Source organism: Mercenaria mercenaria, chromosome 1, assembly GCF_021730395.1.
Source record: "Mercenaria mercenaria strain notata chromosome 1, MADL_Memer_1, whole genome shotgun sequence".
Lineage (NCBI taxonomy): Eukaryota > Metazoa > Mollusca > Bivalvia > Venerida > Veneridae > Mercenaria > Mercenaria mercenaria.
In genome coordinates this window covers 98334923-98361291 of record NC_069361.1, presented here as the reverse complement: position 1 = coordinate 98361291, position 26369 = coordinate 98334923, and the positions used below count along the sequence as shown (strand labels likewise).

Sequence of the window (26369 nt, the reverse complement as noted above, 5' to 3'; positions counted from 1 at the left end):
CATAGGAACAAAAACAAAAATGCGGATTTATGAAATTTCTATATAGATATTTAAACTGTATATACATATTTCTTTGAAATAATTTCTCTGTTGTTTTTTTTTCCTGCTATAATGTAAGAAAATACCAAGTTTTACATCTTACACTCAAGAAATATATGAAAATAATCTATTTGAAAGGTTATTTTCTAATTCTAACATGACTCGATTTGATTTCCAGTTAAACAAAGAAGAAAATCAAGCTCTTTATATTCTGCAATAAACAACGGTTGATGCGCAGACCGGTAAGAGAGCATTATGACGTCAATTATGACATCAAATTGCTGCATGACGTCCGATACATTACTCCTCGGGTAAATGAAGTCTAGCATAATATTTATTAAAATATGTCAAAGAGCATGTCAGAATGAAAACAATCAAGGCCTTCTTGTGATTTATCTTCTAATTTACTACAGTTCATCATTCAGATGCTTCAGTATTTAGGCATCTGAACTCTGAACCGTGGTAAACTAGACGATAAACCACTCGAAGGCCTTGATTAATTGTTAATTAAAGAATTCAGCAGTGTGTAAATGACGTCTTAACACACTAAAATGGCTGCAGCCATGATAAGCCATTTTCCTAAATTTCAGACTGCCATATCTTTTTCAATATTTTTCCGATTTTAAAAATTCTTTCAGTGTTATTAAAGTTTTAAAGATGGCTTTTATATATAATTAACTTATTTTTCAGCTATTCCTTGGGTAAGGTATAATTGATTTTAACTGTTCTTAAAATATGGTTGCTCAAAAGCTCTTTAGAGCTTATGTTCATTGTTTCACAAAGTGATGGTAAATAAAATTTACCTTTACCTTCCTTGCCCTTTAAGGGTCCGACGAAACAGAGCAGAAGACAGATATCAAAACAAAGACACATATAACTTACAAAGTGGCTTATGTCTTAGTTATGTTTCCTCTCACTTGCAAGATATTTAAAACTACAAAAATAGTATTTTTAAACTTTTTAAATCATCTCATGTGTTTGACAGATAAATTAAAATCTCCTCTTTGCAAATACCATTTTCAGTGTTCACATTGATTACCGGTGACATCCCGTTTAGGGCTGTCTAGAGACCCAGTAAGCAGGATCCTGTTACCTAACCCCTTCCCACTAGTCTACCTTATACGACATTAATACATGTATACATCATAACAATTTGATTTAAGACTAGACATATTATGATTAAAGGCTGAATTTTAAGGATAAAAAAAAACAATTCCATTATTTTTGTAAATGACCTTTGAGGTAGGAATTACTTTTTTGAATTAGTGGTCTCTGACCTATCTTTGATTTTTTGCTCGATTAACATTAATTGTTTTCCAGAGGCAAAAAAAACAAACAAACACCGAATTAAGCGTTTAGCTACTCAGACTTCATTACAATTTTCCGAGCCAAGAAAATAGACTTTTTTGGGGAAGTTTTGAACTGTACAACTATCAATAAAGTTGTAAAACATTGTTCTTGTGTTTAAAAAAATTTGACTTGCTAGCTGATTTAGCTATACTTGATGTAAGTAGTTATTTTCAATTTTATCATATGTTTTCGCGATAACGTAAAGGTCTACAGAAGAGGGAATCGATTGTTTTTCGCGGATTTTACCCGATACTCCGATTGCACTTATTAATTTGGGTAATTTCGAAAGATATCAAATTGTGACGTCTGTACAACATGCTGAATAAAGAGATAAAAGCAGTGCTCCAGCTAGGATTAAAAAAGGGCAGGGTGCTGGCACTGAAAAGGGCACTTCTGGGGGGGGGGGGGGTCAGTCCGGGACCATGCTCCCCCGGGAAAAAAATATAACTGGTCCATGCATTCAGTGCATTTTAACATACTTTAGACATGGAATTTAGCATAATTTAGGCATGTTTTTTTGGCACACTTTAGGCATGGTATAAGGCATACTTTGTCTTTTAATAGGCTATGTCTGTCATCTCTAATACCCCTATTTATTAACTAAAAATTCTGCTGTTTGTATTTAACTTGGCACTGATTATCAACTTGTAACATTTCTTTGTAATTGTATACTGAATAACAATATCTATGTGTTTAGGCCTATTTTACTTGTTATAATTTCAGTACACATCTTCTCCATGTACTTGATATTTATAAATTTATACATGCAACATATATACAGAAAATAAAGTTTAAACTTCCACTTAAATAAATGAAATCAGGCAAAGTTTTTAACTTCCAACAGTCTAAAAGCAAGTTTAGCACTTGTAATAGAACGTATTCCGGGTATCCAAAATTTTATATCCGGGTATTGTTACACTTTTTTCTAAAAGTCGTCTAATGTCCAGTTTAAACAATATTTTTGAAAAATTATTATGATGCAAAGACAGTTTAACAGCATTTTACAGTATCTGACATTAAAGTGTACCCTGTCATTACATCTTAGTAAACTAATTTCAAAGAAATCTTCATGAAAAATCGGCAATTTCACAAAGCAGACGACAACCTACTTTCGATTTCAAAAACTTGTAAAACGATAAAATCAAAATATTTTCCTATTTAAATTTGATTGTGATCGATTTTTATTAATTAGATTTAAATGTCTGTTGTCTGGACTTAAGTTTCAGTTGTGTGTAAAGGGATATTTACGACTAGATTACCGAAAACGAAAGTACACTTTGACAGGTGGCGCGAAAATGATAATGATTTCAGACTGGTTTGCAAACTGTTTTAACACTAAGGTTCAGTGATTTTAATGCTAGTGGAGCAGTCTAAAATATCATGGTCTGCCTCGGGCACGATTACAGCAGGTAATTGTTTGCTAATTATGTCAATGCCCCCCAGCGTGTATCACTCGATAAAAAGGGGACAATAAAGCAGTGTATTATAATCACTGAGGCAAAAAAAGGGAAGTTTGGCTAAAAAAAGAAATGAATGGTTGTAAAACGGGCAGGGTGCCTGGCGGGGCAACAGGGCGGAACGAATTTCGGAACGGGCGATGCGCCCTGCTGTAAATAGCTAGCTGGAGCACTGTAAAAGAGCTTAGCATATTTCATTATGCCGATTAGGGGGATGTTAGTATCGTCGCACCATGTAATTTTACGCACACCTATTTCGACGCCATTTTTATTTTGACCTCGTTCTCGATTAACTTGGGGTTTCTGATGACGTAGTTACTTGATGTAATGACAGAAAACATCATGGTTACTTTTACCGAGAAATAAGTTGGAAAGTTCAGGATTTGAAGATATTTATCAACTTACATTTACCCTATACATGATTTTTAATGTTTTTACTAATGCAAATTTCCATCCATTTTAAAAACGTCCCTGTGGAAGTTTAGATTAAAAAAGTTACTGGAAATTTTGTTGAACGTCTGCAGCCGACTCTGGTGCTATCAAGGTCACATCACTGCCATGTGACATATGTAGTCGCACTATTTTATGCACTGTTTTGGAAGGTGTACACATTATATATCAACGCGATCATTACTACACACTTCATTTTTTTTCTCTTGTCAAGTATGCTGCAAACACTGGGTTCATCTAAAGTTTTGTATAAAACAAAATGTGCCAAATTCCTCTGTAAACACTGCAGTCCAGAAAAATGAAAGAAAAAACATCAAACAGTGTATTAAAAAAGCAGAGTCATTATTTATGTTCTTAGCCCCTTATGTTCATGAATGTTAAAATGTTTTCAGATTTATTTATATCATTTGGCGTTAATATTGATTATCTACTTGCATCTGCTTTTGTGTCAAGTTTTATTGCAGCATCCATGATAGTTATGGTGTAGCACATTACTTACAGTGATTGCACAAATATTTAAGCCAATCAAAAACTTCATAAAAAGTATCATGTAAGATGCGTCAAAATAGGTGTGTTAGAAAAAAGTATGGCCGACCACACTAGTTGTTGTTTACCTTTTGATTTCTGGCAGTCAGTTGTTTAGAATAAGATGTTATTGGTATGATTCAGTGCATAAAAGGTTAGTGCACATGCAACATCTAATAGAGTCACGTATGTTACTGAATGAAAAAGCGCGGCCATGTTGCTTGTTATGTGCGTCGAAACTGGTGAGTCTGGGATATGCTGTGTTCTCGTAATTCCGTGGCTCTTAATTGCCAAAACTGCGCATGCGCGTTTGATGTTATGTATTCACATGTTGTTTTTTAACCAAAAGTAGCTGCAACCTTTCAATATAACCATGCTAAGTCAAAAAATCTACAAGATATGGCAGAAAATGAAAAATCTCACCTCATGTATGTTGACCTACATTTGTCTGGATCAGCTGGCAGCTTCTCATTGAATCCATGGCTCTGATTGGCTAATTGATGGCCACTATGGTGAAGGGTACCTTGACAAATTACACTGCTCAGCAGGGCTTCGGAAATTTGCCGGTTTGTCGGTTTTGGACCGATTTTTGACTTTTCAGACCGATTCGTGAAGTGAAAAATCGAAAAAAATCGGTCCCGTAAAAATGGAGAAAAGTATAAATTTCGGTCTGATATCTCAATACACGATCACCTGCCAAGTAGGAAATTGTTGGTCACACCTTCAGATAATCAATAAACGTGTCAATCGGTCTGATTGTCACTTTGATAATCGGTCCGTAATTAGCGCGTGACGCAATCAGTGCTCGTCTTTGCAACCCGACTGTACAAAAAAGAAAAACCACGAATGATAAAGAAAACCGGAGTGGCACTGTTTATCAAATCGGTCTTTTAAAAAACGTTTCAAAATGAAATTTTGCTTACATCAGAAGAGAACATATAACTTTATAAAATGTAGTTGCTTATTGAAGTACAACGTAAGTGAAATGAAATATCCGTGGCCAACCCGCGTGACGTTTTGGTACTATACATGCGGGAAATTCGATCTCAGCGTTCAAATAACGTACACATTCGGTCCGCGGCAGAGTATTCTTTAAATACTGAGGCTGTTTAGCAGAGAAAATGTGTCGTGTAACTCACTTTGACGCATCGTATTTTATAGAATTCCGTCAAAGAATGAGGAAACATCACAAAGTATCTGCCGTGTATACGGTATCGAAGTCACGTGCGTTGGCTTTTAGACTAGTTACGCACACGGTGTCAATGCCTCGTATTATCTCGGAAAAACATCGAAATTTAAACAAAGTAACGATCACACATAACACTGAATAACTGTCTTCATTGTATGGTAACGCGCAATGACTGGTAACTCAGTTTTAATGCTTGACATGCTTATTTCTTTACCCTATCACGTTTTACAAAATATGTAATATTGGGAATGCGGTGGGTGGGGTAGCGCCGATGTCAGGATTTTCGTTTCGGACCGATTGAGTTATCAAAATTTCCGGAGCCCTGCTGCTCAGTATTTAGTTAGGGGACTGCTTAATGTGTTGCTACAATTTTGTTACAATCAGTTTGCATGTTTGTATTTTAACAAAAGTTTTTGTATGTCACCCTCTTTTTCCTTAGCACTGAAAAGCTTTTTTTACATTTCCATATTTTTAAGTAAATAAGCCATATACTAACCTGTTTATTGTGCATTTTTAGATGCTTACAAATCTTTGTTTACTTTTCTGAGAAACTTGCATGAACTTCGGACATGCACGGCAGCAGCACAAGCTTAATTTTGAGAGCCATGGAATGAATGAGAAACCACGGAATATCGAGAATTAGGTATATATATGCTGCTGTCACGAATCTGAAAGGAATCTTGTATTGAAACCTTAGCAGAAATCTTGCCAGAAGTCTTTCATGTTATAATTTCCTCAAATGAAATAATATGATCTCTCCTTTTCCGTCAAAAATTTTCTATTGTTTTATTTTTTATCGCGCATTAAATGAACCATGCAACAAATTCTGCCACAAAGTTTACACACAATTTTCAAATGGATACTGCTGTCTGCAATAATTTGCCTGGCATTGCAGTTGTGAACTTGTGACCTGATAAGGATACTCATCATTTTGAAAACAAATTTAGTCTTTATAGAATCGTTAAATATTGATATAAGGTTTGTTTTTCATGAACTTTGTTGAAAATGTTTATAATTATAATTCATTAAAATTCATATACAAAATGTTGATCTTGATTTTCAAAAAAAACAATGTGCTATTACCAGGGCCTCCTCTGGGTTTTTCATACTTGTCGCCAACCTTTTCGCCAATTTGAAAAAGTTGGAGCCACTTTAGAGCCATTTTTGAGCCAAAGTTCTGAGCCACTTTTATTTCTCTTAGTTGGCTGTCATAGTGTGCATAGAGAAATAAAATATTGTAAATAATTTCATTAGGAATAATAACAAGTTTTGAAGGTGCATTAGTTTATTGTAGAAGTAATTTTTATTTTTATAGCTCTTTGGTCAGAATTACCAATTTTTCAGGACTCATTTATTTTCGGAAAGGAAAATTCAGATTTTTTTCTATTCTAAAAGGTCGAGTTGAACACTTGTCTAATGATTTTTAAGAAGCCATGGTAGCAAGTGATATCTTCCAGCTTCTGAACATTTCAAAGAAATTAATCAGGTCCAGGATACAAATTGAGGTCGATGTGTTTTTGTTTTCGGATCCATCGTTAAAATCTTTTATAAAAACTGAGGAATTACAAAATTATCTTGCAAAAACTAACAAATTAAATGTATCTTTCGTACTTATTTAAAATTCGTCAGTCATACAACTGCATGCCTCAAACATGTCGATCTTTTTTTTTTTTTGTAAAAAATTGCAACACATGAAGTACTCCGTAAGTGGCGTTAATTTTGGTGAATTCTCGGCAGAGGTCAAACATACAAGCTGGCAGATGTTTTGATTACTGGTTAATCATCAATTCACACATTATTACGCAATTATAGTGGACGCAACTTGACCCCGATGGTTGACCTTTGCATTATAATACATAATGAGGCACAACCTATTATTGAAAAGGAATGTACGTAAAACACGAGCTGCATGAGAAAAAGAAAATATAATTTATGTAAATACAAATTAGTGTATTGGAAAGTTTTAACAGGTCAAATGTAAGTATATATACTTTGATACTGCAATGTATACAAACTAATTCAGTATAAATATACACAGCTATCCTAAGCACCCTTGATGACTATAATGAAATAATCGATATGAATAATCAGCCTAAGGTCAACCATCGCGGTCAAGTTGCGACTACTATATCTTCTCAAAGTGTCAACCAACTTCAATAGTCGAATTGTCAACACTGCCTAGACTGGTTATCGATTTTATTCACTACCAGCGTCTAATTAAACGTGTATCAGGAACCAATTATTGGGCCACTTATATCACTACGGAAAAAACAAATGCCGAGGAAAAAAAACTATGCGCCACTTATTTTCGCCAGTTCGCAAAATTTAGCGCCAAATTCTTAAAATTATCGCAAATGGCGACATTGGCGATCGACAGCGGAGGCCCTGTCCAACCCAGTCTTCCCTGCAATCAGGGAACTCGCCAGTGACCTATTTAAGAGCATGATGTTGAAGCATTTCTTCTTTTTAGCTCACCAGAGCACGAAGTGCTCAAGGTGAGCTATTGTGACCGGTCATTGTCCGTCGGCATGCGGTGTGCATCGTGCGTCAACATTTGCCTTGTTAACACTCTAGAAGCCACATTTGTGACCCAATCTTTATGAAACTTGGTCAGAATGTTTGCCTTGGTGAATTCTAGGTCAAGTTCGAAACTGGGTTATGTGGGGTTAAAAATTAGGTCACTAGGCCAGATCAAAGGAAAATCTTATTAACACTCTACAGTCCACAGTTTAAGTTTGGAACTGATGAGAATTTGTCAGAATGTTTGTCTTGATGACCTCTAGGTCAAGTTCGAATCAGGGTCATGTGGGGTCAAAAACTAGGTCACCCGGTCAAATCCAAAGAAAAGCTTGTTAACACTCTAGAGGCAATATTTTTGACCCAATCTTTATGGAGCTTGGTCAGAATGTTTGTCTTCATGATCACTAGGTCAAGTTCGAATCTTGATCATGTGGGGTCAAAAACTAGGTCACCCGGTCAGATCAAAGGAAAAGCTTGTTAACACTCTAGAGGCCACATTTGTGTCCCGATCTTTATGAAACTTGGTCAGAATGTTTGTCTTTATGATCACTAGGTCAAGTTTGAAACTGGGCCATGTGTGGTCAAAAATTAGGTCGCTAGGGCAGATCAAAGGAAAATCTTGTTAACACTCTAGTGTCCACAGTTTAAGTCTGAAACTGATTAAAATTGGTCAGAATGTTTGTCTTGAAGACCTCTAGGTCAGGTTCGAATCTGCAGGGATTGAATTTAGCGGTCGCTAACTCACAAAATTCGAATAAGAATAAAAAAATGCGAGTAGAAAATCATGGCACTCGATTATTTTCGCGATCACGTTCGAAAATCGAAAATTCCCTCAAATTGTCCTTTTCTCTTAATAAACTCCTTTGGGGCAGTTTATTTACCAATAATCACGTGACTGCTTGTAGACGCTTGTCACTTTATACAAAAGTAATTATCGGATATCTAAGTAAGCATCTAGGCAATACTTGTTTTCATTTTGGTCTGTAATTTGCAAAGTTCTGCGGAAATGGAGAGGAAAATAACCTGTTTCTTGGTGCAAAAAGGCCCGCAGAGATCGAAAATGCTAGCAACACTAGGGGCAGTGACCTGAGGAAAACTTAAACATCAACGTCCAGCCAAAAGTCCAAAGAATCATTGGAAAAATCAAAGGAAAAGCTTGTTAACACTCTAGAGGCCACATTTGTGACCCAATCTTAGGAAACTTGGTCAGAATGTGTGTCTTGATGATCTCTAGGTCAATTTCAAATCTTGGTCATGTGGGGCCAAAAACTAGGTCACCCAGTCAAATCAAAGGAAAAGCTTGTTAACACTCTAGAGCAGGGTTGGCAAAAACCCGGGTTTTAAGCATATTGCCCAGCCCAGTAGGTAATACTGGGAAAACCATTTTACTTGTCAGAACAGAACAGAACATCTCTTTTATTCTCTCAGACATGTACAAAACATGCATTATGAGGTATTTACAACAATAATACATGTAAACGAGGCTGCAATACAAAATCACATTTATACATTTATATGTGGTTTTCATTTATAAAAAATCGGACATTTTCAACATTTTAAGGAAATAATGTATCAAATAATACAGAATACAGAAAAAATGAATATATTTAGCTACATTCTTATATTCCGCAATATTATTTTGACAAACTTGCACAATTTCTGAAATTCTGAGTTATTCTTGGTACAAATAAGTTTTTCCAATTTAAACATGTTTGGTCGTCTATAATAAATCGGTTTAATATATTGTCTTCTTTCATTAGTAAATTGATCACATTCGAAAAGGTAGTGAAATTCGTCCCCGATTTTGTTTCTACATGAGTTACATAAACGTTCATTTAATGGTATTCTTGTCCAGTTTCCCGTTTCTATTGGTAACCTATGATTTCTTGTTGTAAATTTAATCACGTTATATAGTGAAGAGTTTTGTAAATTTGATAAGTACAGTTCGTTTACAAATGATCTTTTGAATACACGGTAAAACGTACTGTTACTAGAGTTATCTACTTGAGAGTACCAGTTATTCAAAAATAAATCATTTAGTTTTTAGCTCGACTATAGTCTCGCTATTCTACTCACCCTGGCGTCGGCGTCGACGTCACACCTTGGTTAAGTTTTTGCATGCAAGTACATACAGCTATCATTTAAAGGCATATAGCTTTGAAACTTATTTATTCTTTTTCTAGGTCAATTACCAACCTCACTGGGTCAAGTTCCATAACTCTAACATGTATTTTGAGCAAATTATGCCCCCTTTTAGACTTAGAAAATTCTGGTTAAAGTTTTACATGCAAGTTACTATCTCCAAAACTAATGCAGATATTGAATTGAAACTTCACATGTGTCTTCGGGGTTATAAAACTAGTTGATAGCACCAAGTCCCATAACTCTGACCTTCATTTTGGCCAAATTATGCCCCCTTTTGTACTTAGAAAATTTTGGTTAAAGTTTTGCGTGCAAGTACATACAGCTATTACTAAAAGGCATATAGATTTGAAACTTATTTTTTCTTTTTCTAGATCAATTACCTACCTCACTGGGTCAAGTCCCATAACTCTGACATGTATTTTGGCCAAATTATGCCCCCTTTTGGACTTAGAAAATCCTGGTTAAAGTTTTACTTGCAAGCTACTATCTCCAAAACTAATGCAGATATTAAATTGAAACTTCACATGTGTCTTCGGGGTTATAAAACTAATTGATAGAATCAAGTCCCATAACTCTGACATGTATTTTGGCCAAATTATGCCCCCTTTTGGACTTAGAAAATCCTGGTTAAAGTTTTGCGTGCAAGTACATACAGCTATTACCAAAAGGCATATAGCTTTGAAACTTATTTATTCTTTTTCTAGGTCAGTTACCAACTTCACTGGGTCAAGTTCCATAACTCGTAACATGTATTCTGAGCAAATTATGCCCCCTTTTGGACTTAGAAAATTCTGGTTAAAGTTTTACTTGCAAGTTACTATCTCCAAAACTAATGCAGATATGGAATTGAAACTTAACATGTTTCTTCGGGGTTATTAAACTAGTTGATAGCATCAAGTCCCATAACTCTGGTATGCAATTTGGTCAAATTATGTCCCGTTTCGAACTTAAAACTCTTTTGATATTTAACATTTTGGGTAATAAATAATTTCCTGCTTCTGTGACAATATTTCGAATAGTCGAGCTTGGCTGTCTTACGGACAGCTCTTGTTGTTTTACTGCTAATTTTAACCATTTTGAATTTGGAATTATTTGTCAATACTGGGCAATATAATATTTCAGTTCAAACTTCAATACATATTTCAACACTTTAGTTGACTAACAACCCATATAGTGATAGCTGAGTGACACCTGCATGCCTAGTGCTATAATATCTATAAAAAATCTTTTGAATAGACATTATTATAATGATGATTGAGCAATTATTGAGCAAGATTAGGGGATTAAAGTTAAAAGTGTGAACAACTTAAATCTACTCATTTTACTCACATTGTCATTTCTATCATATAACCATTAAACCTAAGGACCCTGTGTGGAATTGTTTTAATGTTACTGTGGATGATTAAAAAAAGATTGCAAAATGTAAAGACTGTGGCACTGTGGTTAGTGCCAAAATTGACAGTCTGAAAGGTCATAGACTGAAATGTTACACTGTGTTAATCAGTTGCAAGGGTGTTTTCAAATTTTGGTATTATTCAAACAAAACTCAGAAACAGACTTGGGTTCGAAAAAACTGCAAAACTTATGTTCAGTTACAGAATGCTTCGTGATAAAGAAGAACTAGAGTGCAGGGTTTTTTCTCAACATTTTGGGAACATGACCCATGCCAGTGGCATTGGGAATTTTAGCAGCATTTTTGCTAAAATTGGGAAAAAGTACAAATTTCAATATCCATACCTGTTAAAGCCAATACTAGTATGAACACAATTACTGATTTTCATGTTTAGTTAACTGTAACTTGGTGTGATAAGATAGTTTACAGATCAATTTCACAGACTTTCATATTCTTGAAACAGTCAACATTCTGCTGGTCAGAACTTTCATTCAATAATGAGATGAAGTTTGAGAATCCAAAGCCGTCAAAGGGGACGAAGTTTGACTTTCAGTTGTTTCAAAAGTTGGGGTCGCTTTTGCTGGTTGACTAAACCTACACTTGTTATAGCTTTTGATAATGCTGCTTGTTTGAATAAATTGTCTATTCTTTGCATTTTTTCAAGTCTTTTGACATAATATTTTGAATTGTGTGACATGTTTTTACCATTGTTGCTGTTGATATTGATCTATTTCTATAAGACGCTTGCGCAGATAAATAGAAACGATGATTGCCAAATGTTTCATATGTCAGTTTTCATCGTACTTGCTGTTTTTCTTGGATTTTTTTTTGCTTGAAATTGGGAAAAAAAGATACTATTTTCGATTGGGAACATAACCGAATAACGGCTATAAAATCGGCAAAAAAAAAAAAACCCTGAGACTGGTAGACTATCATATGTTAAGCAAAATCTAGTTGTAACCTAGGAGATCTATAAATGTTGAAAGGTGTTTACTTTCACATAAAAAAATATTTTGTTGTGTAAATAAACCATAATTTTGTAAATGAAACTGTTCTGTCAGCTACCTATCACTTCATCAATGGCTTCAAAGTAAGTATAAAATTTTAATGTAAGAATTAGCTAACATTTTATAACATAGAAACTCAACTGTTTTGGTAAAAAAAAATTAGAAAAACTTCTTATTGCCCAGTATTGCCCACTTCATTCATTTTTAGGAGTATTGCCCAACCCGGGAAAACCCAGGTTGTCCCGGGCGGGTAAACCCGCCCTGGGCAGGTAGTCGCCAACCCTGCTCTAGAGGTCACATTTGTAACCCAATCTTTATGAAACTTGGTCAGAATGTTTGTCTTGATGATCTCTAGGTCAAGTTTGAAACTGGGTCATGTGTGGTCGAAAGTTAGGTCACTAGGGCAAATCAAAGGAAAATCTTGTTAACACACTAGAGTCCACATTTAAAGTTTGAAACTCATGAGAATTGGTCAGAATGTTTGTCTTGATGACCTCTAGGTCAAGTTCAAATCTGGGTTATTTGGGTCAAAAACTAGGTCAGTAGGCCAGACCACTCTGGTGAGCAATATAGGGCCATCATGGCCCTCTTGTTTAGCTCACCAGAGCACGAAGGTGAGCTATTGTGACCGATAATTGTCCGTTGATGTGCGTCGTCTGTCAACATTTGCCTTGTTAACACTCTAGAGGCCACATTTGTGACCCAATCTTTATGAAACTTGGTCAGAATGTCTTGATGATCTCTGGGTCATGTGGGGTCAAAAACTAGGTCAGTAGGCCAGATCAAAGCAAAATCTTGTTAACACTCTGAAGTCCACAGTTTAAGTTTGAAACTCATTAGCATTGGTCAGAATGTTTGTCTTGATGATCTCTAGGTCAAGTTCGAATCTGGGTCATGTGGGGTAAAAATCTAGGTCACCCATTCAAATCAAAGGAAAAGCTTGTTAACACTCTTAGAGGCTACAGTTGTAACCCAATCCTTATGAAACTTAGACAGAATGTTTGTATAGATTATCTCTAGGTCAAGTTTGAAACTGGGTCATATGCGGTCAAAACTAGGTCAGTAGGCCAGATCAAAGGAAAATCTTGTTAACACTCTAGTCTACAGTTGAAGTTTGAAACTCATGAGAATTGATCAGAATGTTTGTCTTGATGACAGGGTCAAAATCTGGGTCACCTGATCAAATCAAAGGAAAAACCCTAGAAGCCATAGCTGTAAGCCTGTAACCAAATCTTATGAAACTTGGTCAGAATATTTGTCTTGATGATCTCTAGGTCAAGTTGAAACATGGTCATGTGGGGTCAAAAACTAGGTCAGTATGCCAGATCAACTCTGGTGAGCGATATAGGGCCATCATGGCCCTCTTGTTTTGTTTTTTCAATGTGTTTGTTTAGGTTTATATGATTTTGTGCTTATAATATTATGTGCTCATTGTTGATGCATACAATGCAATATGAATTGTGCATACTTGTAAGAGTTTTTATATGTTAGGGTTTTGACATTGATTTTGATGGTTAATCGTGCATCACAATTTAAAGATGGGTTATAGTCTTATAGACATAAGTTTCAAATGGGTAATGTTGTCTGCAGTATTATGCCCACCATTGTACTAATAAACTTTGATAATGTGGCAGTTGACCCCAATACAATAGACACTGTTTATTTTCCAATACAGGTAAATCCAACGATTGCTTTACAATAGGTCTGTGACGGATTATCTTTGAACATCCCTGGACTTATTGGACTCAACTGCCACATTATCAAAGCTTATTAGTACTTGTGACATGATTGACCTACTTTTCTGTAGGAAAACATATGGGCAGTATATTATCATTGTTTTTAGATATTTTTTGTGAACTACGTACAGTATGTTTCTATGAATTTTGTTGAAAATGCGAATGTTCATGATTAAATTCATAAACATAAAAGTGTTTATCTTAACATTAAAAAATAACCATGTGCTACAAACTTTGCATTAAGTCATCAGTTTTCATGAGAGCGAGTGTGCAGATGTTGTGGTTTGACACTAGTTTTAATACATAAACAAATAAGAGTTAAGCCATAACTTTATGGATGTGACTATTAGAAAACATAAAAGGTGCCAGTTAAGTTATGGTAGCTAGAATTAATCACTGATTAACCTCCAGTTTACTTGGACAGATGCAGAAATCTGACACCAGTCATCAACAGTTTCATGTAAAATCATCATGATCATAGATACTCAGAACAATATATATATGAGCCATGCCATGAGAAAATCAACATAGTGGGTTTGCGACCAGCATGGATCCAGACCAGCCTGCGCATCCGCGCAGTCTGGTCAGGCTCCATGCTGTTCGCTTTTAAAGCCTATTGGAATTGAAGAAACTGATAGCGAACAGCATGGATCCTGACCAGACTGCGCAGATGCGCAGGCTGGTCTGGATCCATGCTGGTCGCACACCCACTATGTTGGTTTTCTCATGGCACGGCTCATATGTATCAAGTGTTGATCAAATTATCTACATTTTGCATATTTCATCTGTTATTGGATTGTCATTTTACCAGATGTATGATCTTGTACACCAGCAGGTCAATGTAGCTATACCTTATGCTTAATCTGATATAAACAGTGAATATACAGTGGCTGCCTGATACCATGTCTTTACTTTAAAATGCTAATATCTATGAACATTATAGACTTTAACTGGTATATTATAAATGCAACCAGAAAAGAGGTTTTTGAATAAATTACAACTTGTTGCATATTGATGTAATATTTTTACTCAAAGTCAACCCAAGTTGACCATTTTTTCTTCATGAAGTATGAAATGTTCAGAATTGCACTAGATATACATTCTGAAGTTTATTTTAGTACCAAAATTAATTTTCGGAAATGCCATTAATCTGGTCACAATCACACTGAAAATGGCAATTTTCAGAAGATTCAAAGGTTAGACATGCCCTCAGGTTGACCGCCATTATGAAAGATGATTGACTATTATCAAAGGAAAATATTTTCCTAAGTCAAAACAGTCTGTACATTTGAATCACTGGGAAATGATTAAAATTATCAATAACTTATCATAATATAATTTTTGAAAGTCATTTATTAGCTTGACAATTCGAAGAATAGTCGAGCTATTCTACTCACCCTGGCGTCAGCGTAGGCATCATACCTTGGTTGAAGTTTTGCATGCAAGTACATATAGCTGTCATTTACAGGCATATAGCATTGAAACTTATTTTTTTCTAGGTTAATTACCAACCACACTGCTGGGTCAAGTCCCATAACTCTGACATGTATTTCGGGCAAATTGTGCCCCCTTTTGGACTAAGAAAATCCTGGTAAAAGGTTTGCATGCAAGTACATGTAGCTATAATTTAAAGGCAAATATTATAGCTTTGAAAGTTATTTTTTCTTTTTCTAGGTCAGTAACCAATCTGACAGGATCAAGTCCAATACCTCTGACATGATTTTTTGGGCAAATTATGCCTCCATAATCATTTGGACTTGGAAAATCCTAATTAAAGTTGTGCATGCAAATATATATCGCTTTTACTCAGTCGCATATTATAGCTTTGAAACTTATTGTTTCTTTTTCTAGGTCAGTTACCAACCTCACTGGGTCAGATCCCATAACTCTTACATGTAATTTGGCTAAATTATGCCCCCTTTTGGACTAAGAAAATCACACTCATACACATATTGGCATATTTATTTAGTAGAAACTTTAAAAATATTTGTGTCAAAACACTGGCACTGCCAGTATTTCAAAGTAATTTCACAGACATTTTCTTTGCAAAATTATGTACCAAAACTGTTAAAGCAAGCAGTTAAAGTCAGATGAGCATTCTAGGCCCATCATGGCCCTCTTGTTTTTGACATGCAGCCATAAGATGACATTAAATTTTGTCAGAACAAAGTAATTAAAAACATTATTAGAGATTTTGCTACAAAAGATAGTTTTTAGCTCGACTATTCGAAGAATAGTCTAGCTATTCTACTCACCCTGGCGTTGGCGTCGGCGTCACACCTTGGTTAAGTTTTTGCATGCAAGTACATACAGCTATCATTTAAAGGCATATAGCTTTGAAACTTATTTATTCTTTTTCTAGGTCAATTACCAACCTCACTGGGTCAAGTTCCATAACTCTAACATGTATTTTGAGCAAATTATGCCCCCTTTTGGACTTAGAAAATTCTGGTTAAAGTTTTACATGCAAGTTACTATCTCCAAAACTAATGCAGATATTGAATTGAAACTTCACGTGTCTTCGGGGTTAAAAAACTAGTTGATAGCACCAAGTCCCATAACTCTGACCTTCATTTTGGCCAAATTATGCCCCCTTTTGGACTTAGAAAATTCTGGTTAAAGTTTTGCGTGCAAGTACATACAGCTATTACTAAAAGGCATATAACTTTGAAACTTATTTTTTCTTTTTCTAGATCAATTACCTACCTCACTGGGTCAAGTCCCATAACTCTGACATATATTTTGGCCAAATTATGCCCCCTTTTGGACTTAGAAAATCCTGGTTAAAGTTTTACATGCAAGTAACTATCTCCAAAACTACTACAGATATTAAATTGAAACTTCACATGTGTCTTTGGGATTATAAAACTAGTTGATAGCACCAAGTCCCATAACTCTGACATGTATTTTGGGCAAATTATGGCCCCTTTTGGACTTAGAAAATCCTGGTTAAAGTTTTGTGTGCAGGTACATACAGCTATTACCAAAAGGCATATAGCTTTGAAACTTATTTATTCTTTTTCTAGGTCAATTACCAACCTCATTGGGTCAAGTTTCATAACTCTTAACATGAATTTTGAGCAAATAATGCCCCCTTTTAGACTTAGAAAATTCTGGTTAAAGTTTTACATGCAAGTTACTATCCCCAAAAGTAATGCAGATATTGAATTGAAACTTAACATGTTTCTTCAGGGTTATAAAACTAGTTGATAGCATCAAGTCCCATAACTCTGATATGTATTTTGGTCAAATTATGTCCCCTTTCGAACTTAAAACTCTTTTGATATTTAACATTTTGGGTAATAATTTCCTGCTTCTGTGACAATATTTCGAATAGTCGAGCTTGGCTGTCTTACGGACAGCTCTTGTTCAATTAATGATCCTGTTGTTTTGGTTAAGGATTGAAATAATAGCTTGATTTTAAGAATTATACGTAGATGTCAAATTAAAAATACTACTTTATACTAGTTCATCAAGATTGAAAAAATATACTGAAAGCATAAACTTCCATAATGGATTTATTGAGAATTTCTACTGGTTTTCAGGATCAGATTTCTACTTTTGGAATGTTAGATTTATAATCTATCACACTGGATACGGATGAAATGATCACGGCCTGTGACACCCAGGACTTTGTTCCATTCGGCCGAGAATATGTTCAACAGCATCCTGGGAAATTTCAAATACAGGTCAGAGAAAATTCTTATTATTTTAGGAAGTGAATTTTAGAGTTATGGCCCCTGAAATAGTCAAAAATGCACATTTTCACCTTGTGACACGCCTAGCTCAAAAAGTATTTGATATAGATTCATGAAACCTTGCATGAGTCTTAATCATGATATGAACTTGCGCACCTCCTATTTTTCATCTGGGTCCGCCCCCTATTTCTAGAGTTATGGCCCCTGAAATAGTAAAAAATGCACATTTTCACCTTGTGACACGCCTAGCTCAAAAAGTATTTGATATAAATTGATGAAACCTTGCATGAGTCTTTATCATGGTACGAACTTGCACACCTCCTATTTTTCGTCTGGCTCCGCCCCCTATTTCTAGAGTTATGGCCCCTAAAATAGTCAAAAATGCACATTTTCACCTTGTGACATGCCTAGCTCAAAAAGGATTTGATATAAATTGATGAAACCTTGCATGAATCTTTATCATGATATGAACTTGCGCACCTTCTATTTTTCATCTGGGTTTGCCCCCTATTTCCAGAGTTATGGCCCCTGAAATAGTAAAAAATGCACATTTTCACCTAATTATGTGCCTCATTCAAAAAGTATTTAATGTAAATTCATGAAACCTTGCTTGAGTCTTTATCATAATGTGACTTGCACACTTGGCATTCTTCTTGAGAATTTTAGCTTTTATTACAGAGTTATGGCCCTTGAAATAGCCAAAATAGTGGATTTTTTGTTTGTGATGCTCATAGCTCAAAAAGTATATGGTATAGAATAATGAATCCATTTCATAATTTTTTTTTGAGGCTATACCCCATTAAGACTGCAAACATTTGAATGATTTCCCCTTATTTGTGACAAATGTACCAGTGGGGGGGGGGGGGGGGGCACACCCTGTGTCCTACAGATACAGTCTAGTTGACAAAGTCTTTTGAGATAAAGTTTTGAAACTTTCAACACTTGTCACATGTTTACCATCACCATGTCCAGTTTTAGGCAAGAGTGCATAACTCCTTCAAGAATTTTGGCTGAGTTATGGCCCCTTTTAACTTAGAAATCTTAAGTTTTTCGTACCAGTTCACATTTTGTGTAAAGTGTTTGACATATGGCTTTGAACCTTTTATCACTTGTTTAATATAACAGTCTCTATCTGTAGGCAAAAGTACATAACTCTGTCAACTATTTTGGCTGAATTATGGCCCTTTTTGGACTTGGGAGCCGTGCCATGAGAAAACCAACATAGTGGGTTTACGACCAGCAGGGATCCAGACCAGCCTGCGCATCCGCGCAGTCTGGTCAGGATCCATGCTGTTCGCTAAAAGTTTCTCTAATTGCAATAGGCTTTGAAAGCGAACAGCATGGATCCTGACCAGACAGCGCGGATGCGCAGGCTGGTCTGGATCCATGCTGGTCGCAAACCCACTATGTTGGTTTTCTCATGGCACGACTCAGTTATGGCTTTGAAAGTTTGAACAATTGTTAATCATCATGATTTATATTTTTAAGCAAGAGTACATAACTCTGTCAACTATTTTAGCTGAATTATGGCCCTTTTTTTACTTGGAAATTGGTTCAGTTTCGGTACAAGTCCATGTTTTGTCAAAATTATTTGACATATGGCTTTGAAACTTTGAACACTTGTTAATCATCATGATTTCCATCTGTAGGCAACAGTACATAACTCTGTCAACTATTTTGGCCAAATTATGGCCCTTTTTGGACTTGGAAATTGGTACAATATTTGTACAAGTCCATGTTTTGTCAAAGCTATTTGACATATGGCTTTGAAAGTTTGAACAATTGTTTATCATCATGATTTATATTTGTAGGCAAGAGTACATAACTCTGTCAACAAATTTGGCTAAATTATGGCCCTTTTTTGACTTGGAATTTGTTCAGTTTTTGTACAAATCCATGTTTTGTCAAAATTATTTGACATATGGGTTTGAAACTTTGTACACTTGTTTATCATCATGATTTCCATCTGTTGGCAAGAGTACATAACTCTGTCAACTATTTTGGTTGAATTACGGCCCTTTTTTGACTTGGAAATTGGTTCAGTTTCATACAAGTCAACGTTTTGTCAAAGCTTTTTGACGTGTGGCTTTGAAACTTTTAACACTTGTTTATCATCATGATTCCAATCTGTAGGCAAGAGTACATAACTCTGTCAACTATGTTGGCTAAATTATGGCCCTTTTTTGACTTTGAAATCAGTTAAGATTTTGTACCAGTCTGTATTTTGCCTAACCTGTTTGTCATATGGCTTTGAAACTTTGACTACTTGTTTACCTTAATAGTCTACTTACCTAGGACAAGGACTTTAGCTCAGTTATGGCCCTTATCTGGACATAGAAATTAGTTAGGTTTCTCATACCATTTGATATTTTGTCTATTAACTGTTTGATATATGTCTTTGAAACTTTGAACACTTGCTTACCATCTTAGTCACATATTGCCATATAGTGCAAGACTTATCCAATTCCACAAATGCAGGTTTATTGTTTGTCTTATCTGTTCCTTTTCTTTTGTCTGAAAATCTCAGGTTTTATTTTGACCCTATACTTCTGTCAATGCTTCGAATAGTCGAGTGCGCTGTCAACAGACAGCTCTTGTTAGATGCACTGATTTCCTTGTAATTTATATTTTACCACATACATCTATAGTCTTATAATGTCCCATTGACTTTTGCAGTTATACTCTGCTTTCATCAATGCCTTAGCAGTATGTTTAAATGTTGTATTTTATGTTTGCAGGTACAGAATGTGGTTCACACAGATCCTGGTCTTCCTCTGCTTAAATCCTTCAGAGATATATCTATACAGGACAGTGGCAAGGTGATCTTTTACAATTTTATTTCTGTTTATGGACAAATCTCGTTGATGTTGGCATTTACTCTATTTTTGCAAACAGTTCAGTAAAGGTGGTCAGTCTTGTTTGACAGTTAATGACATTGTACCGTTTTAAGCTCACCTGTCACAAAGTGACAAGGTGAGCTTTTGTGATCAAGCGGCGTGCGTGCGTGCGTCCGTAAACTTTTGCTTGTGACCACTCTAGAGGTTACATTCTTCATGGGATCTTTATGAAAGTTGGTCAGAATGTTCATCTTGATGATATCTAGGTCATGTTCGAAACTGGGTCATGTGCGGTCCAAAACTAGGTCAGTAGGTCTAAAAATAGAAAATCCTTGTGACTTCCCTAGAGGCCATATTTTTCAATGGATCTTCATGAAAATGGTCAGATTGTTCACCTTGATGATATCTAGGTCAAGTTCGAAACTGGGTCACGTGCGGTCAAAAACTAGGTCAGTAGGTCAAATAATAGAAGAACCTTGTGTCCTCCCTAGAGGCCATATTTTTCAATGGATCTTCATGAAAATTGGTCATAATGTTCACCTTGATGATATCTAGGTCAGATTCAAAACTGGGTCACGTGCGGTCAAAAACTAGGTCAGTAGGTCTACAAGTAGAAAAACCTTGTGACCTCTTTAGAGTCCATACTTTTCAATGGATCTTCATGAAAATTGGTCATAATTTTCACCCTGATGATATCTAGGTCAAGTTCGAAACTGGGTCGCGTGCAGTCAAAAACTAGGTCAGTAGGTCTAAAAATAGAAAAAACTTTTGACCTCCCTAGAGGCCATATTTTTCAATGGATCTTCATGAAAATTGGTCAGAATGTTCACCTTGATGATATCTAGGTCAGGTTCGAAACTGGGTCACGCGCCATCAAAAACTAGGTCAGTAGGTCAAATAATAGAAAAACCTTGTGACCTCTTTAGATGCGATATTTTTCATGGGATCTGTATGAAAATTGGTCTGAATATTCATCTTGATGATATCTAGGTCAAGTTCAAAACGGGGTCAACTGCGGTCAAAAACTAGGTCAGTAGGTCTACGTCGTCCGTGTGTCCGAGTGTAAACTTTTGCTTGTGACCACTCTAGTTTAAGATCCAGCCTTGAAATTTGGATGACATGTACAGTTTTGCACACCAATCTTTAAACTGTCTTTCAGTGACCATAAATGTGACCTACTGATCTACTTTCTAATATTTTAGCATCAGTTTGCCATTTGAAACATGTGGTTCAATATACTCAGGTGAGCGATTCAGGGTCATCATGACCCTTTTGTTGTACGTTCTGTTAGACTTATTTAAGGAACAAAAAGACCCACTACAAAGAGTTAGATCTGTGTCAGAAATTTGTTTTATTAGCTTGACTTTTTAAGGAAAAAGCAGAGCTATTGCACTCGCCTCGGCGTCAGCATCGCCGTTGGTTAAAGTTTTTGATAAAGTCAAATATCTCTGTTACTATCAAAGCTATTGACTTGAAACTTGAAATAGTTATTTAGTATCAAAGTGTCCATGAAGAGAAACAGCCCCCTAACTCTGGTTTGAATTTTGAGCTATACCCCTTTTTAGCTCACGTGAGTCAAAGGCTCATGGTGAGCTTTTGTGACGGCTTAATGTCCGTAGTGTGTCGTGTGTCCGTCAACATTTTTAGCTCACCTGTCACGAAGTGACAAGGTGAGCTTTTGTGATCGTGCAGCGTCCGTCGTCCGTGCGTGCGTCTGTCCGTGCGTCCGTCCGTGCGTAAACTTTTCCTTGTGACATCTCTAGAGGTCACATTTTTCATGGGATCTTTATGAAAGTTGGTCAGAATGTTCATCTTGATGATATCTAGATCAAGTTCGAAACTGGGTCACGTGCCATCAAAAACTAGGTCAGTAGGTCTAAAAATAGAAAAACCTTGTGACCTCTCTAGAGGCCATATATTTCACAAGATCGTTATGAAAGTTTGTCAGAATGTTCACCTTGATGATATCTAGATTAAGTTTGAAACTGGGTCACGTGCCTTCAAAAACTAGGTCAGTAGGTCTAAAAATAGAAAAACCATGTGACCTCTCTAGAGGCCATATATTTCATCAGATCTTCATGAAAATTGGTCAGAACGTTCACCTTAATGATATCTAGGTCAAGTTCGAAAGTGGGTCACGTGCCTTCAAAAACTAGGTCAGTAGGTCAAATAATAGAAAAACCTTGTGACCTCTCTAGAGGCCATATTTTTCATGGGATCTGTATGAAAGTTGGTCTGAATGTTCATCTTGATGATATCTAGGTCAAGTTTAAAACTGGGTCTCGTGCGGTCAAAAACTAGGTCAGTAGGTCTAAAAATAGAAAAACATTGTGACCTCTCTAGAGGCCATATAATTCATGAGATCTTCATTAAGATTGGTCAGAATGTTCATCTTGATGATATCTAGGTCAAGTTTGAAAGTGGGTCACGTGCCATCAAAAACTAGGTCAGTAGGTCAAATAATAGAGAAACCTTGTGACCTCTCTAGAGGCCATATTTTTCATGGGATCTGTATGAAAGTTGGTCTGAATGTTCATCTTGATGATATCTAGGTCAAGTTTGAAAGTGGGTCACGTGCCTTCAAAAACTAGGTCAGTAGGTCAAATAATGAAAAAACGTTTTGACCTCTCTAGAGGCCATATTTTTCATGGGAACTGTATGAAAGTTGGTCTGAATGTTTATCTTGATATAATATAGGTCAAGTTTGAAACTGGATCAACTGCGATCAAAAACTAGGTCAGTAGGTCTTAAAATAGAAAAACCTTGTGACCTCTCTAGAGGCCATACCCTTGAATGGATCTTCATGAAAATTGGTCAGAATGTTCACCTTGATGATATCTAGGTAAAATTTGAAACTGGGTCACGTGCCATAAAAAACTAGGTCAGTAGGTCAAATAATAAAAAAACCTTGTGACCTCTCTAGAGGCCATACTTTTCATGGGATCTGTATGAAAGTTGGTCTGAATGTTCATCTTGATGATATCTAGGTCAAGTTTGAAACTGGGTCAACTGCGGTCAAAAACTAGGTCAGTAGGTCTAAAATTATTAAAATCTTTTGACCTCTCTAGAGGCCATATTTTTCAATGGATCATCATGAAAATTGATCTGAATGTTCACTTTGATGATGTCTAGGTCAGTTTCGAAACTGGGTCACGTGCGGTCAAAAACTAGGCCAGTAGGTATAAAAATAGAAAAACCTTGTGACCTCTCTAGTGGCCATATTTTTCATGAGATCTTCATGAAAATTAGTGAGAATGTTCACCTTGATGATATCTATGTAAAGTTCAAAACAGGGTCACGTACCTTTGAAAACTAGGTCCATAGGTCAAATAACAGAAAAACCTTGTGACCTCTCTAGAGACCATATTTTTCAATGGATCTCCATGAAAATTGGTCAGAATTTTTATCTTGATAATATCTAGGTCAGGTTCAGAACTGGGTCACATGAGCTCAAAAACTAGGTCACTATGTCAAATAATAGAAAAAACGATGTTATACTCAAAACTGGGTCATGTGGGAAGAGGTTAGCGATTCAGGACCATCATGGTCCTCTTGTCTAAAAAAATCTTCTTCTTGAAAACCTCTGGGCAGAATTACATCAAACTTCACAAGAATAATCTTTAGATGCCCTCCTTTCAAAAGTGTTCACAGAATTGAATTCCATGCAGAACTCTGGTTGCCATGGCGACCGCATGGAAAAACTTAAAAAATCTTCTTGTCCAAAACCGCAAGGCATAGAGCCTTGATATTTGGCATGTGACATCATCTAATGGTCCTCTATGAAAATTATTCAAATTGTGCCCCTGGGGTGAAAAGAGGCCCCACCCGGGGGTCACAAGTTTTACATAGACTAATATAGGAAAAAAACTTTAAAAATCTTCTTATCTAAAACCACAAGACCTAGGCCTTTGATATTTGGTATGTAGCATTGCCTTGTGGTCCTCTACCAAAATTGTTCAATTATAACCCTGGGGGGAAAAGAGGCCCAGCCCCGGGGGTCTCAAGTTTTACATAGACTTATATAGGAAAAAACTTTAAAAAACTTCTTGTTTGAAATTACTAGACCTAGGCCTTTGATATTTGGTATGTAGCATTGCCTTGTGGTTCTCTACCAAGAATGTTCAAATTATTACCCTGGGGTGAAAAGAGGCCCAACCCGGGGTTCTAAGTTTTATATAGACATATGTATAGGAAAAATCTTCTTGCCTGAAACTGCAAGGCCTGGGCTTTTGATATTTGGTAAGTAGCATTGCCTAGCGGTTCTCTACAGAAATTATTAAAATCATACTCCTGGGGTGAAAAGAGGCCCTGTCCTGGGGGTCCCAAGTTTTACATAGACTTATATAGGAATTTTTTTTAAAAATCTTCTTTGTCTGAAAGATTGCCCAAATTATGCCCTGGGGTGAAAAGAGGCCCAGCCCTGGGGGTCACTTGTTATATGTTTTGAGTTATATAGGAATAAATACTTAAAAAATTATCTGATCATAATATTATTTCCTAGACTGCTTAATTATAATTACCTGATGACCCCAAGTGATTAGGGGTCACATGACTATGACCTTGACCTACTGACCTACTTCCTTGTTTTTTAAGATACAGCCTTGAAATTTGGATTACATGTACAGTTTTGCACACCGATCTTAAAACTGACTTTCAGTGACCATGAATTTGACCTACTGACCTACTTTCTAATATTTTAGCATCAGTTTGCCATTTTAAACATGTGGCTCATATAACTCAGGGGAGCAATTCAGGGTCATCATGACCCTCTTGTTAACTTAGAACTTTTGGGTTAAAGTTTTATAAAGATTTTACTGGCAAAGTTCTAATTCTAATACATTTGAATTTGATAAATACTTGGATATTTCAACAATCTGAACCATAAAGGAAGTTTTAAAATATGGTGTGTCTACTAAATTCATTTATTTCCAATCTGTCTTGGTTGTGCACCATGATAGGCAAAGGGAGGTAATAATGACTTTTGTCAATGCAAATCTTTGACAAGTATAAAACAGTAGTTCTTACATTCATAACATTCCCTAGGCAAAGTATATTTATTAAATTTATACCTTTGCTAAATATAATTTAATCTGGGTTGGGCAACCAGGATAGGAAAATCAAATCTTAAAAATACCGCCAATGAAAATCCAACATGTATTAAACACCAGGTGAATACAAAAAAGTGTAAGTAATCTGTTGGTAAGGTTTCAAACAAATCCATTGCCTGACCGAAATCTGATTAACCAACGTTAATTTTATCATTAGTTCAATTCAAAGTAAACATGAATTCAATAAGCAACCAGTGTGGAAGAGAGTTTTTCATTGGTGGATGCATAAATATTTACAGTTTTGCCTGTTTACAGCTTTTCCTTTATCGTGTTTTAACCAGACGAGAAGTTTTGGCTGTTTGTTTAATGGTATTTATGTCTACCCCCTACTGGGGGAAACATACTGTTTTATCCCTGTCCGTCCATACGTCTGTCACACTTCATTTCCGATCTATAGCTGGAGAACCATTTGACCTAGAACCTTCAAATTTCATAAGGTAATAGAGCTTATGGAGTAGTGTTTTTGGGGTCACTCCATCAAAGGTCAAGGTCATAGGGGCCTGAACATGGAAAACTGTTTCAAATCAATAACTGAGAACCACTTGACCCAGAATGTCGAAACTTGATAAATTGATTAGACATGCAGAGTAGAGGACTCCTATTGATTTTGGGGTCACTCCATCAAAGGTCAAGGTCACAGAAGCCAGAACATGGAAAACCTTTTCTGATCAATGACTTGACAACGACTTGACCAGAATGTTGAAACTTCATGGAATGACTGAATATGCAGAGTAGATGACACCTATTTATTTTTGGGTCACTTGATCAAAGGTCAAGGTCACAGGGGCCAGAACATGGAAAACAATAACTTTATAAATGTTTGACCAAGAATGTTAAACTTCATTGGGTGATAGGAATTACAGAGTAGATGAACCCTGTTGTTTTTGGGGACACTCGATCAAAGATCAAGGTCAC

General features: G+C 36.0%; 1 protein-coding gene across 2 annotated transcripts in view; it reads left to right on the top strand.

The window, feature by feature from the left end:
- Positions 1 to 1396: 1396 nt before the first annotated feature.
- LOC123564078 (anaphase-promoting complex subunit 1-like) overlaps positions 1397 to 26369 on the top strand; it is a 93755-nt gene continuing 68782 nt past the window's right edge. Inside the window, exons 1-3 of one of the 2 annotated variants that reach the window (XM_053518245.1) lie at positions 1397 to 1545; positions 17357 to 17500; positions 20248 to 20328. In XM_053518245.1, the coding sequence (XP_053374220.1) occupies positions 17417 to 17500; positions 20248 to 20328 (165 nt within the window). In that variant the 5' untranslated portion in view covers positions 1397 to 1545; positions 17357 to 17416. Of the gene's footprint in view, positions 1546 to 15306; positions 15410 to 17356; positions 17501 to 20247; positions 20329 to 26369 lie in introns of those variants that run through there. The other variant, XM_053518247.1, reaches the window with a different exon arrangement.